This window comes from Paroedura picta, chromosome 8, assembly GCF_049243985.1.
Source record: "Paroedura picta isolate Pp20150507F chromosome 8, Ppicta_v3.0, whole genome shotgun sequence".
NCBI lineage: Eukaryota > Metazoa > Chordata > Lepidosauria > Squamata > Gekkonidae > Paroedura > Paroedura picta.
In genome coordinates, this window is record NC_135376.1 from 48,866,233 (window position 1) to 48,880,750 (window position 14,518).

At 45.4% G+C, this 14,518-nt stretch overlaps 1 protein-coding gene across 5 annotated transcripts in view; it reads right to left on the reverse strand.

Moving 5' to 3' along the window:
- LOC143843502 (VPS10 domain-containing receptor SorCS1-like) overlaps positions 1-14,518 on the reverse strand; it is a 507,191-nt gene that overhangs the window by 86,961 nt on the left and 405,712 nt on the right. For all 5 annotated transcript variants that reach the window (XM_077349667.1, XM_077349668.1, XM_077349665.1 and 2 more), the window contains 2 exons: positions 11,765-11,882; positions 11,162-11,292 (listed from right to left, as the gene is read on the reverse strand). In XM_077349667.1, coding sequence (XP_077205782.1) covers positions 11,162-11,292; positions 11,765-11,882 — 249 coding nt within the window. The remainder of the gene's footprint in view (positions 1-11,161; positions 11,293-11,764; positions 11,883-14,518) is intronic.

Here is a 14,518-nt window from a genome sequence, read left to right on the forward strand (position 1 = left end):
GGCTGCCGTCCATCTGGACGAAAACCAGGGGAACCTTCCGAATGCGCTTCGGTAGCCCCAAAGCCCGGGCTATCTGGGGGTGGACCATGCTGTGGTCGCATCCAGAGTCCAAAAGAGCCTCCCCCACCCAACTTAGTCCGTTCTCCGGGTTCCGGAGCTCTAAAATTACCACGTTCGGAGGTCGCGCCTCATGCTGTAGGGGTTTTCCCTCGCACCGCGGGACCTGCTGCCCGGCGCCGTCTACAGCAGGTCCTGGCCGTTTCCCGTCGCCTGGGCGCTTCCCGGTTCGTTGCGGAGGTCGTCCGCCCGGCGTGCCTGCTGGGGGCGTGTCGCACCTCCCCCCTGGGAGAGCCCGCGGTCCTCCCCCCCTTGCCGTTGGCACGCTGCTGCGAAATGTCCTGACCCCCCGCATTTCAGGCACAGACCTTCCCGGCGTCTCCTTTCCCGCTCGGGGTTCGGGGGTCGTTTGGGGCGAGAGTTGTCGGGGCCCGGTCTCGGCGCCTCGGCTGACCCGCCTTTGGCCTCCCGGGGGGGTGCGGCGGCCCAACCCAGGCTGGCTTCCAGCTTGGCGACCACAAAACACCACCCCTCCAGTGTAGACAGATCTTCTTCCGTCCCCTTGATCACGGCCCATTCCCTGAGCTTCGGGTTAAGGCCCTCCCGGAAGTACTCGATTTGGGTCTCCTCGTTCCAGGAGAACACCTTGCCTGCTTCCCTCCGGAAAATGTCTATATAGTCCATAACCCCCCTAGTACCCTGTCGAAGTCCCTTGATCCGACTCTTTGCCTTGTCCTCAGCCTGGGGGTCCTGGAATCGTCGGCGGAGCGCGACCACGAAGTCCTGCAGGTCCCGAGTTGCCGGGTCGCCGCGCTCGGCCAACCCTAGGTACCACTGACCCGCCTTGCCCTGGAGACACGAGGCCACCCCCCAGACCAAGTCCTCGGAGTCCTCATACCGGTCTCCATACCTCCGGGCATGCGTCAGCGCGTGGAGGAGGAACTGCGGGAGGTCGTCCGGCGTCCCGTCGAAACGCGCCTTAAGCTCTGGGGGGGAACGTTTTGGAGAGTAGTCCGACCCCCTCCGGATCCGGGATTCTCGGCGTCCGCCGTCTCGTCCTGCTCCGCTCCACCGGCTACCAACTTGCCCAACGACGCCGTGCCGCTCCCTGCCTTGCACGTCGCTCCTGCGTTGGTCCGGCTCTCGCCGCCCCGTCGGCTCCCCCGCTCCCCCGAGATCCTCTGCTGTCTCGCCTCTCCGCTGGCCGTCTCGCCTACTCGGGACTGAAAACTGCTCCGGGTCGGGGTCCGGGGCCCGCTCACCAGTGCCGGGCTCGTCCTCGTCGCTGGAGACGTCCTCACTCGACGCGATCCCCTCCGCCGTTGTATTACCAGTCCCTCCGGGCCCGGCCCGAGCTTGCTCACGGGCTTCAGCTGCCTGCAAGCGCCTGGCCAAGTCCGCCATGGCCCGCCGCAGGTCCTCTAGGGATTCCTCAGGTCCTACCGGGTGAAGCGCCTGCCTCAGCTGGGTGTCCCAGGTTGGGGCCAACCCCCCAGACCTCGGCGCGCTCCCCGCCGTGCTTGGGAACCCCATGGCCCGGCGCCTTCCCTTGGCCGCCGCTGCCGAGGGTCTCGGGGTCCCGGACAGCTGCTCCTGGCCCCCCGATTTTCGGAGGAAATCTCCCGGGGACATTAAACTCATGTTCCCGGGGTTCGTGGGGGTCGAGACCGCCCCGTTGCTTGAAAACGCCATCTCTGGATCCGTCCCGATAAGCGCTCGGATGCGATGCCGACCCTGGAGTTCGGTGGGAAGCTCTTACGATGTCGGGAACCCGCTTGCTAACTGAAAAAACAGGGTGCCCCTTTGAAGAAAACGTCACGCCAGGCCTGGTGAACGATACAACAGGAACAAGCTTTATTTCAGCAACGTGGAGTCCGCTGGTATGGAGTAAGAGCTTCCACCGAACTCCAGGTGGAAGCTCCCTTTTATACAAAACCCACCTCCTTAGGCTGTATTGCCCCACCCAGTACTTGCGGAGGGAACATGCTGATACAATCATGACTCATGCACATATGCGAGGTTTTTCCGGGGTTCCTGATGGCCCATTTTCCTGGAACAAAGGGCCATCTCCGGGCCCTTGTCAAAAGGTGGAGGGGGACATTGAGGTTCTTTAGCGGCCATTGCCACCTCAACGATCGGGTGGGGCGCCCAGCTGCCGGCTTGCCTATGATCACCATGCCCTACCTCCGTGATCGCGGGCGCCTCTGATGGCGGGGTTCGGTCCGGTTCCCAAGCCACCAAGGACCGAACCACGACATTAAGCCATGTCCAGTCTGGCAGTATAGCACTCTCCTAAAATGGATTTAGAAACACGGGATTCTGCTTAGGATGTAAATTATTTGGATGAGGGATTAGAGGGGATACTTATTAAATTTGCAGATGATACTAAACTGGGAGAGGTAGCAAACACAACTGAAGATATACAGGATGGTCTTGATAGGCTCGAGAAGTGGGCTAAACTGAATAAAATGAAGTTCAATAGGGACAAATGTAAAGTTCTGCATTTAGATAGGAAAGCTAAATACACAGATATAAGATGGGGGAGACTTGTCTTGGCAGCAGTATGTGCGAAAAAGATCTAGGAGTCTTAGTAGACCATACATTGAACATGTGTCAGCAGTGTGACTCAGTGGCTAAAATGGCAAATGGGATTTTGGGCTGTATCGTGTCCAGATCATGGGATGTGATGATACCACTTTACTCTGCTCTGGTTGAGCCTCACTTGGAGTACTGTGTTCAGTTTTGGGCACCCCAGTTGAAGATGGATGTTGACAAACTGGAATGTGTCCAGAGGAGGGCAACAAAGATGATGAGGTATTTGGAGACCAAGACGTATGAAGAAAGGTTGGGATAGCTTGGTCTGTTTAGCCTAGAGAGGAGACCTTATAACCATCTTCAAGTATTTAAAAGGATGCCATATAGAGGATGGAGCAGAATTGTTCTCTCTTGCCCCAGAGGGACAGACCAGAATGAATGGGATGAAATTAATTTTAAAAAATTCCATCAAAACATCCGGAAGAAGTTCCTGACAGTTCAAGCGGTTTCTCATTGGAACAGGCTTCCTCAGGAGGTGGTGGGTTCTCCATCTTTGGAAATTTTTAAACAGGCTAGATAGCCATCTGATGGAGAGGCTGATTCTGTGAAGGCAAAGGGGTGGCAGGTTACAGTAGATGAGTGATTGGGGTGAGTGTTCCAACTCTATAATTCTATGATTCTATGATGGTGGTATAAGAATTCTTATAAAATAAATTTGCTTCATTTAGGATACAAAAAGAAGCAAATGTATACGCACCCTAAGCTGAGTGGCAGCATGAAGGCTACTAAAATGATTAATCAATGGACTATAAAGGTGTTAGTTTAGTCAAGGAAAACAAGTATTTGCATAAGAATGAGGCTTCTCACCTCCAAAATCTGATTGTCACAGGTCCAAGAAGTTTGCACTTCCAAGTCCTTATTTATCAGTGTAATTAAAAAAAGATATAGCACTGCACTCACCATGTGCTCAATAAACAAATACAAAACAAAGCAGCCAAATATGCTGCAGAGAGAATACTTGTTCAGCACCAGATTTAATCTAGCAATATTTGTTTGTGCTATCATTCTACATGACTTCTAGGAGAGAGACTGGAGTGGTATCAGTGCCGGATATGGATTATTGAAACTCGTGCTTAATTTTTAAAAAGAGGAGCATGCAGAAAGTGTGCCTGTGTATGAGAGATAGAGAATACATGTATACTATTTCCTTATTGTATAGCACACTTTCTGTCACAACCTTCCTCCCTGTGACACAAAAGAAAATTTAAATATGGCCTACATTCACAATATAAATCTTCCTATTAGACTCAGTATGGGAAGCTTTGACCTTCTGGAGAGGAAATAACAGTTTGGATAGAATTTTTTTAGAGTATTCAAACCAGGAACATACATTATGTTATCATCATGTCCAATATACTTCAGTAAATCTTATGACAAAGCAGGCCAGGTTCATTATTCCCAATATTGTAAATGTGGGGATGGAGTAGGGTTCAGGAAGGAACCTGAGACAAAAGATAATGGCTTGCCTCAGACATCTGCTGAGAAGCAAAATCTAAACTGCTATTCAAAGCATTGTTTTGTATGTTCATGCGACATGTTAGATAAGTAGATCCACAGCTTTTAAACATGCGTACACCCAGCTCAGGGTTTGAATACAATTAACTTAACAAATAAGATCCTTAATAAATGAGAACTTAATAAAAGAGGTCACATTAACATGTTAACACAGACTTCAACACGTAAGACTATGCAACAGGAAAACACATACCCACACTTAAGTAATACAAGCAAACAGGTGATCGAGAACGTGCATGGTGTGCCAGGATGGTCACGTATGTAGATAATGCTTAGAAAAGTAGGTTTATCTCATCTTTAGCCAAAATTATGTTTGGCTTCTGTGCAGATAAAACACACACTACCTGAATGGCCTTAAGTGGGAGATATGTCCCCAAAAGGAACAGAGCACTTCCTCACTGAGGGCCAATTGAGGGTCTTCCCTGCCCTCCTCCTCCTCTTCCTTCCTGCTGGAAGAAGAGCTGACCCACTCTGCTGACCCACTTCATGAAATGTAAACCAGAGGAAGGAGGAGAGTCAGTCCAACCTTGTGGTGCCAAGCATAATCTCTGTTGGGCCCACCTACCTGCCCACCCGAGAGCAGTGTGGGAGCAGAAGAGTAAGTCTGCTCGCCAGCCCTGTGGCAGTGAGCACAGCATCCACTGTGACCTCCTTCCCACTCACCTGCTTGAGACTGTGGAGGAGAATGGAGCTGGCCCACTTGCCAGCTCTGCGGCAATGAGCATGGTCTCTACTGAGCCCTTCCACCTGCTGAAGACTGGGGGTGTGTAAACGAGAGATGATCCACTCGCTAGCTGTGTGGTGAGAGCAGTCTCTGCTGAGTTCTCCTGATTGACCAAGACGGGGGGAGGGGGGGAGGGGGAGCCAGCCCTGTGATGGTGAGAATGGATTTTGTACATCCCACCCACCCAAGATGGGGGGAGAAGAGATGGCTAACTTTTCAGCTCTGCTGTGGAGAGCATGGCCTCTGCTTTGCCCTCCCTCTCACTCACCCATGATCGGGGAGGGAGACGAGCCCCTATAACAATGCATACAGCCTCAGTTGAGCCCTCAAGAGCAAGAGTGTGAGGGGAAGAGAGCTGGGCCACTTATCAGCTCTGCAGTGATGAGTGAGACGTCTGCTCTACCCCAGGCCTCCTGGCCACTGGAGAGCAGGGAGATTCGGGCCCTCTCCAGGGAACCATGAGTGCCAGCGCTGCTCACCGGCAGGGCTACCCTATGGTCGCTGCTAGAGCCCGTTGCATTCTTGCGTGCAACAGGCTTTCCCTCTAGTTGTATATAGTAATGAGGTGCTAACTCCCTAACGATACATCTCTTTGGTGTCACATCTTCCTCAATCAGACTCCAGTCACAGAAGAGATCCTGGCTGAAAGAAAACTTTCTAAGAGGAGGAATTCTCAGAAGCTTCCATATTCATCACCTGTGCATCCCATTTGCTGTTTCAGTCAACCCACCTTCTTTACAGAAAGCCCAGCTGAAAGTGGATCTGCTAACATGTCACTGTGCCACTATCTTAAATATGGTGTCTGTGCTATGGTATGTTGGTCTTAGGTGTCCATAGATACACCCAAAACTATGAACCTAAGACTTTTCACTGAAAAGTTTTTTTTCCTGATCTTGTCTCACTCTCACACATACAAATATGCAGATAAATCACACAAGCAGGTCCTGAATGCAGTATCACTAGAGAGGCATTAGCATCCTTCTTTCACCTTGCAGACCCGTAATCTAATGAACTTCTTGTCTCCTCTGATGCACACAGAACTCTGATGATAGCGACAAATTGCTGTCTACCTGTAGGCACAACAGGCTGCCTTGCAATCAACAAGCGTTAACATCAACTTGAGCGGCTGAGGATAAATCTGCCTACTGATAGCTGCGCTTGAGAACTGAGTGCACAGATATGGAGCACAGTGCAGCCAGACAATATTGCCTGAAACTGGTATGAACAACCTATATTATGTAGGAGGCTGAGGTGCAAACTAGATGCTTCTCCAGATGCCATCTCTCTCACCTCTTTAGATAAGGGTTTGGGAAGAGAAACTAACAACAACAGCAACAAGCCGTTAATAGCGTATAAAAGTACAATATAAAGAAGGAAAATGCAAAAGGATCCACTGCTATACAGAGTAAACAAGGGCAGAAATCATCCTTTAGAGTAGGGCAAAATACATTCATGATCTCTCATGGCAAAATATAAAAACTTTGCAACTGGTTCAATTATATCAGGGTTCTGGGATGTCAGAAGAAACTGAATCTTAAGTTCATCCGATTGTAGTTCTCATTTACACAGCAGAGAGTTAAGAAATTTAGCTCAGATCAAGAAATAAAATGAACAATGAAAAAAAAGTGTGTAATTGATTCTATCCAGCATTGTCCACAGGGGCACGACCTAGCTGAATGTGGGATGCTTTATTCAACTAACAAAATTCAGATAATGGTGTGATGCAAAGCTTATACACAATTTTGCAATCAGTGATGTCAGCATAGAAGCTGCACACTGATGCCTTTATTTTGGCAGTGATAATATGATTTTGATCACACTGCTCTAATTCATGCACCACCTGTGATATCTGCATGATTAATATGGTGCACATCCTCCCTCTTCCACACAGAAACCCCTTGATTCCATGATAACACTCATATTCAAAGGGACCCTATTTGTGCAACCAGTCTACACAAAGCTGGGGGTGGGCAGAAACAGCATATAAAGAACTTCTGCTTGATGGGGCATTTAGGTGAAGGACCCCACTCATATATTTCATTATCTGCATGGTGAATAGAAGGGAACACTGCTCTTCCATTCCATGAATAGTCAAGGTAATGGATGAACTCAGGCTATGAATCTGAATGGGACCAGTTTGGCCGGTCAGGAGAGGACTTTAGACTGCAAAGAAAGGTCTTTTCAGCCCTTGTATAAACATGCATTCTCAATTTTGCCTCAACAAAGCAAGACAGGATGTTAATAAAATGAAACCATATTTGCCACCTACCAGGCATCCGGACTGAATGATCATGGTTTCGATTTTTAAAAAAATATATATTATTCTTTGTATGGAATAAAAGCCTTGATGTGCTGTTAGGGTATGATACTGTGCATACTGCAGCAAAGCCCAAGGAATTCAGGTAAATAAATGTTTTAATAACACATGTGTCACCGTGTAATCCATTTACTACTTGAATAAATACAATCTAGTTTCTAGGCAGTTGCTAGGAAATATTGTCCTTAGGGCTGGAGAGACCAGAGCCGCTGGAAGAATCATTCCTGGAACACCATTGCCCCCTGGTAGTAAGAGATGGGCAATGCATTAAAATCTAATCTCACTGCAGTCCTGATTCTTTTGCTTGTCCCATTCTTACTTACCAATTTTTGCAAGCATAATTGAGAGATCATTTATTTTCAGTCCCCAAATATAAACAGTGGTTTTGGTGACACAGTCGGAAATAAATGAAAATTTTTACTGTTCTCCACAAATTGCTATTCTTGCATAAATACAGATTTGAAGTCTCCCTTGAATGTCAGATGTGCTCATTATACATACATAGAAAGATAAAGGTATCCCCTGTGCAAGCACCGAGTCATGTCTGACCCTTGGGATGACGCCCTCTAGCGTTTTCATGGCAGACTCAATACGGGGTGGTTTGCCAGTGCCTTCCCCAGTCATTACCGTTGACCCCCCAGCAAGCTGGGTACACATTTTACCAACCTCGGAAGGATGGAAGGCTGAGTCAACCTTGAGCCGGATGCTGGGATCGAACTCCCAACTCCATGGGCAGAGCTTTCAGGCTGCATGTCTGCTGCCTTACCACTCTGCGCCACAAGAGGATCTTTATACATACATATATGTATATAAAATAAATAGACTATATTTAAGGGTCTTAAACTGGTGTTATTGTTGCCCACTCTTTAGCTATGCAGAAAAAAGCATTAGTTTGACTCTGACAATATCAGATTCATCCCACAGGGATCAGGTTTCGAAAGGTTGCCCACAGAATCATGTGTAAAGAGTAGCAACCAAGAGCAGGAAACATTGTGTTTCCTCTTCCCTGCAAAGTTCAAAGCAAGATGAAAAAGAAGAGTTTAATGAATCTCAGCATTCCTATCAGTCTCTCTCAAGGATCTGATGGACTATATCATTATGTTTTTAGAGGGTCTAAAACTGGATGCACAGGAGAATTTAGACACACACACAAACAGGGGAATTACAAAGACCTGTCATGGCATCTTCTTTGGAAACTACCAGAGTCTCTCTGTTTTCCTGCTTCTTTTGCACTAAGGAACCAACCTTGATCTGCTGCCCTGAACTTAAGCTTTCCCTCCTTCACTTCCCTGAAAATCTCTGCTTAAAAACACTATGTCTGTGTTTTGCAGTGCCACCACGAGGCCCAGCTGCACAGTAGGAAACCTACAGGGATTTGCAGGGGGTACTTCACTTTTCCCTGTATCAGCCTTCCTGTGTCATCTCCCATGTTCAGGTCATGTCAATTTGGTCTTTTTCTCCTGTTGTACTCCTAGTGGGTGCCTCTCCTTATTTTGTAGAATGAAGTTAATTTAATAAAAAATATTTTACCTCCAAAAATATTTTACCTCTCCTTACTCTGTGTGCCTGGTTATTCTCTAGCTCTCTGAAATGCAGAACTTGTTTTTGTTGTGTTAATGTCTTATTTGAATGATTAGAATGTAAACAGTTCTCTGCTATGACCCCAACTACTGGTTATGACTCAGTTTGCCCCCTATTTTCACACTGTCTCTGATCAAATGGGTTGACTGTGGGAAAGGGATATTCCCGCTTGAAATATAGTGACTTAGGGGGCATGGGTATGAGGGTATAATTGTTCTAGTTTTGGGGGGGCAAACTTGTCTTTGACAATATTTTGCTTATGCATGATCTGCTCTTGATGCTTTTCTGATTTCCTTCAATAAAGAATAACTTCCATTTTATTCCAGTGCCCAGAACTCCTATTTGTTGGTTCTGAAGAGAACTGTGGACTGCACCCTTAGGGTCATGAAATCCTACACTATTCTTTTCCTCTTCTCAGTAGCCCCCTATCCTATCCTTCCCCTTCTTTCCTTCCCCTGAAGCCACGCCTTCCATCCATTGAGACAGTGGCCATTTAAGTTCAAAGGGCAAGTGAACAAAGGACCAAGTGGGGCAGGCGTCTTCTTTCTCCCACCTTCTACTGCCCCCAAGAGTGAGGCACTTACCATTATGATTTTAATTTCCTTTAAGCTCAAAAAAAGCATTACTATTGTTTTCTTTTTAAAGAGCCTCTTGTGGTGCAGAGTGGTAAGGCAGCCATCTGAAAGCTTTGCCCATGAGGCTGGGAGTTCAATCCCAGCAGCCGGCTCAAGGTTGACTCAGCCTTCCATCCTTCCGAGGTCGGTAAAATGAGTACTCAGCTTGCTGGGGGGTAAACGGTAATGACTGGGGAAGGCACTGGCAAACCACCCCGTATTGAGTCTGCCAAGAAAACGCTAGAGGGCGTCACCCCAAGGGTCAGACATGACCCGGTGCTTGCACAGGGGATACCTTTACCTTTACCTTTATTGTTTTCTTTAAGGTGGGAATACTGTTCTTTTATTAGCAGAGATTCTCCCCCCCACACACACACACACACAACTTTCCAGAAGGATAAAGATACTTCCAATATTTAATGCAAATGGTAACCTTACCCTTTCTGAGTTTCTGATATGGAATTACAACAACAGTGTTTGAAGTACAAATGAGCCAACTCGCAAGATGGCCTATAAAACTAAAGTTATTAATATCATTACTACTGCTGTTAGCAGAGCTATTTTTATGTTTAAATAGTAGCCACTCAAACTTTTGTTCTGTATCCTTTCAAAAAGATTTCCTCTATCAACATTGGTTGAATTTTTGTCTCTGGAACTTTACGTCTTATTAAACTATTTCTCAGTCTTTCTCTGATACCTTCTGTCAAGAACCTACATCTCAGTACCTCATAGTCACATAGTCATCACAAACTAATAAGCAGTGCTCAAATTCATGAGCCCCAGGGGTTAGATGTACATAAGGAGACCAAAACATCTAAAAAATTGCTTATTGAGCAAATAAAATTGAGATTATTACTAAACAACACAGTCTCTAGAGTTAGAGAAACAAGAGATAATGCAGCAAAATCTAACTTTTCTTATTGATAATTTAATACCTGGCCTTAACTAGTGTACCATTCAAATTACAGAGTCCAAACTAGGAACTTATGGGCCCTTTCCATGGGCCCAAAGCCTACTGTCACCCTTATCTAAGGCCCAATTATAGGGTTTTTTTTGCTCTCTGGCATCAGGTGATCACTGGAATCCAATCAGAGTGCTTGTTCACTGGAGCCTTCCATGATAAGATGTAGCTTCTTCCTGGCTTATTCCTCTCATCTAGTTACTGCACTGAACACAATTTTTTTTTCACTTAACCAAAACACTCAGGCCTTGAGAGAGATACAGATAGTAAAAGATAATTACAAAAACCAACAAGTTGAAACACTATTATTCATGTTAATCCTTGGTGAAACTAGTGAGCTTTGCCTCACACATTAAGATATCTTCAGTTTCCCAGCCTTTCCTGCCCTTTTTAGTTTCCCACCAGATTTCCGACAAAGGCTAAGAAGTACAAAATGCAGAGATAAGTGCCTGAACTGTAGTCGACATGAAGGAAGCTTCTTTCAGTTTAAAACATGGCTAAGCACTTGATCCTTTGGCAGATGCCCAGCTGAGGGGAAGGGGGGGCCAGGCAGAGTTCACTTGAGCTGATAGTATTCCCCAGCAGTTTCCCCTAGTTTCCACTTACTCACTTGTCCTGATTACAGGCAGGAGTTTAACTTCTGTTTCTTTTATAGTGATGAATTTATTAGAAAAATAAACTTTTCTGAAACAAAATGATGGTATTAGTGATTCAGTGCTGCTGGAGACACAACCAGGATATGAGTTATAGCCCTGCTACCGTTCTCCTTCCAACCATATTTTGCACGCTCTACTTACCAATCAAAGTCTGCCTCTGTGCAAACACATGGTTCCGATGTCATAGCACCAGCGTATTTTCCCTGCATGCATTTCTTCTCCGACTTACGCTTCTTGTAGATCCTTTTTGCTCCCATGATACATGCTTCTCCCTGATTAGGGAGGGAAAAAAAACTATTTTTTTGACATGCCACAATGATCAGGCTTACCGGTAAGGTACAGAATATGGACATATTTAGGGCTTTGTTTGCATGAGAATATGGTTAATAAAGAATTTCACTTTCAGAAAATACTGACTAGTCTTTTTTTTTTTGTTTTATATCATAAAGAACATGGATAAGCAATGCAAAACTTTCCATGGTGCTGCATATGTCTGAATTACTTGTAACATTTAATAAACCCTAAAATTCGATAAACCCTAAGTTTATCCTTTCTGTTACTAGCTAGCTGCTCCTTTAAGATTCGCCTTAAGGGCTCATTGGAAACAATTTAATTTGCATTGATCAGAATTCTATGGGAAACTAATTCAGGTAATTCCAAACCAAGACATTAGAATGACAATATAATTTATCTTCAGTCAGAAAATTAACATCACAACTCAGATTCAGCTCTCAGACTTGTTACCTGGCTATGAAGTTGCCAGGGTCGGTAGTCATCTTCAGCACACCGTCTGTCAAAAATTGACTTGTAATCTACTTTCACCAGTTGCCACTCAGAGCGGTGACTGAAGTGTCCAAAAACTCTGCACAGTACAGAAAGAGAGATTTAGGAAATTCCATTGGTAAAATTTAACATAACTTTATTTTAAAAAATCATTTAGGAAGCCATAATTAGCGTGCTCTGAGGTAGCATGCGCACGTGCGCATGCACATACACGCATGTACAAAATCCACATGATAACTGGATATGAGATTGTACCAAACAGTCAGAAACCCATTATGGTAACTAATGAGGATGGTATAGCATAATCTGGGCCTTCTGAAAACAGGAAAGATCTTGTAATTCATGCTGCAAATATCTGCATAACTGGGATAATTTTAGAGAGATTGATAAATTGAAGAAATTTACAGTTAATAAGCAAAAATTGGCTCATTGTTGGAAGATTAAGTTTTCCTTTTTATTTTATTTTATTAGAGTTGCCAAGGTTCAGACTTTGGGACTCATTGGTCCAAGATCAGCTAGTGCCCTTAATGGCAGAGTAGGGATTTAAACCTGGATCTCCCCAGTACTAATCGGACAGTCTAACCTCTATACCATATTGAAACTATTCAATGACAACTGGGGGCCAGCGAGACTTCTGTAGGAGGGAATCCCATTCTCCCCCATGCTTGCCTGCTGAGCAAGCTATGCTGGGTGGTCCACCACCAGTAATACTGCCAGTGTAGTTACCCCCTCCCCTGTCTATGAGCCCACCTGACTCACCCACTTACCATTTCCTTATGGGGGGGGGTACTAGCAGCTTCTTTAGAAGGCATTGGTATTGGCTGCCATTCTTTCCCCTGCCTCTCAGTCTACCCTTCTTACCCTCTGCCTCACTTGCTACTGAGTTGGTGAAAGGGATGGGCATGACTTGAGTAAATGTGGTTCAATTTGGTTCATGGTATGCTCAGTTTGTGAACCATGAACTGTCACAAGGGCCAAGAAAACTTGTTAAGTTTGTGAGGTTCATGATCCAGTATGAAACACACACATCTCAGGCATGGTAGAGACACTAAATTCAAAGGAGAGCTCCAGCTGCCTCTGCTCTACTTGTCCTTCAAGTATGGTGAGGATTGCATTTACAGGATCTGAGTTATGCCTCCCCACAAAAGGAAAGGTGCCCTTAGGAAAGTGTTTTCTGTGGAAAGGCCACCTGTCATTTGGGTAGGAGCAGATTTGAAAGGTTCAGGAGTACATAGAACAGATCCTGTGCAAGCTAGAGACATCAAAGTCACAGAGAAATTCCCCTAGATGCTCCTCTAACTATCATTCAAGTTCTGCCCCCACTGCTTCGAAGTTTGGTAAACATTTAGATGGAGAAGAGGAAGCTTGTCTAGAAATGTATTCTTTCAGAAACTGGCACAAATTTCCAAAAACAGTTTGTGGGAAGTTTGACCTGTCAGATGACCTGCAATGAACTTCACTTCACAAACTATGAACTGGCCAAAATTTTTTCCTGAGCTCTAGTTCATGAACAAAGTTTGTGTCAATCCCTAGTGGGTGGTAATAGATAGGGAATCTATGAAGAGGTCTCTTTGGTTTTATCAGGATTTTGGTTAAAAAACTTTAACCTAAAAGCATGTATCTCTCTTGAACCAAATTCAAGAGAGCAAATTACACACTACTGTTCTTGCAGTCCAAACTGGATGTGCTGTCAACAGATGGATTGTGGGAGGAAAGCAAGTATGGTTATGTTAACAAATTTATAACTGATCAAATCAATGAATTAATCACTTTGCCCAGGGAAACCTGCTGAAGGAAAGACACAAGATCCAACATTGGTGACCACCACTAAATAGGTGAGGAAAAAAATAAACTGGCACCAACAAATTTGCTTGTGTGGGGGGGATCAGCCCATAGAGAGAACTCCACTCCTGGGTAGAAGATGTAGAAAGAGAGAAGTAGGGCATAAACATTTGGGTATTCTTGAGAAGAGGTAGTGCTGCATAAGCAAAATGATGGGAAATGAGATCACCTTATGAGGACAAGTCATAATATCCCGATGAATGCCCCGTAACACAGTGACATACCTGCAAGATCCAGGTTGAATAGTATAAAGATAAGAAAAGTGAAACACAGCGTAGAAATCTCCCTTGCTAGATTTCTCCTGACCAGTCAGTTCTATTTTCAGATTGGCAAAGCCTTGGGGAACTGATTTACAATACATTGCATTCAATAAAAGCTGCAGCTTAGTTTTTTTGAATTCTGGCTCTCCGACTCTTCCTTCTTTCTCTCCTCTTTAATCTATGACTTCATATTATGGACCCTGTTTAAATTGCTGAGACTCCAGGGAACGCTTTATCACCCTTCCTTTGATTCCTGACACCTCCAGAATTAATTTCTAATAGCAACAGCTGCAGCTTCTAGTCTCCCTCTCAACATCTGTTCTACCATGTCATTAGCACCTGCTCCCAACCATCTGCTTGTCTGCCTTTGCTTCATGGCTAGATGTGCATCACAGCAGCAGTGGTGTCCTCCATGGCTGCCACAATGTGTAAGGGGGCTGAACCATGTAAGGCTGCCTCATCTTGTAAGGGGGCTGAACCACAACATTTCCTCTTTTTCTTTCCCTCCAACTATGGTGGAAACCTGCATCCTTTTTCTTTCCTGCCAGAATTTTGCTGTAGGACAGTGTGTGTGGAGGCAGTGGTCTTCTATTTCTCCCTAGTACTTTCCCCC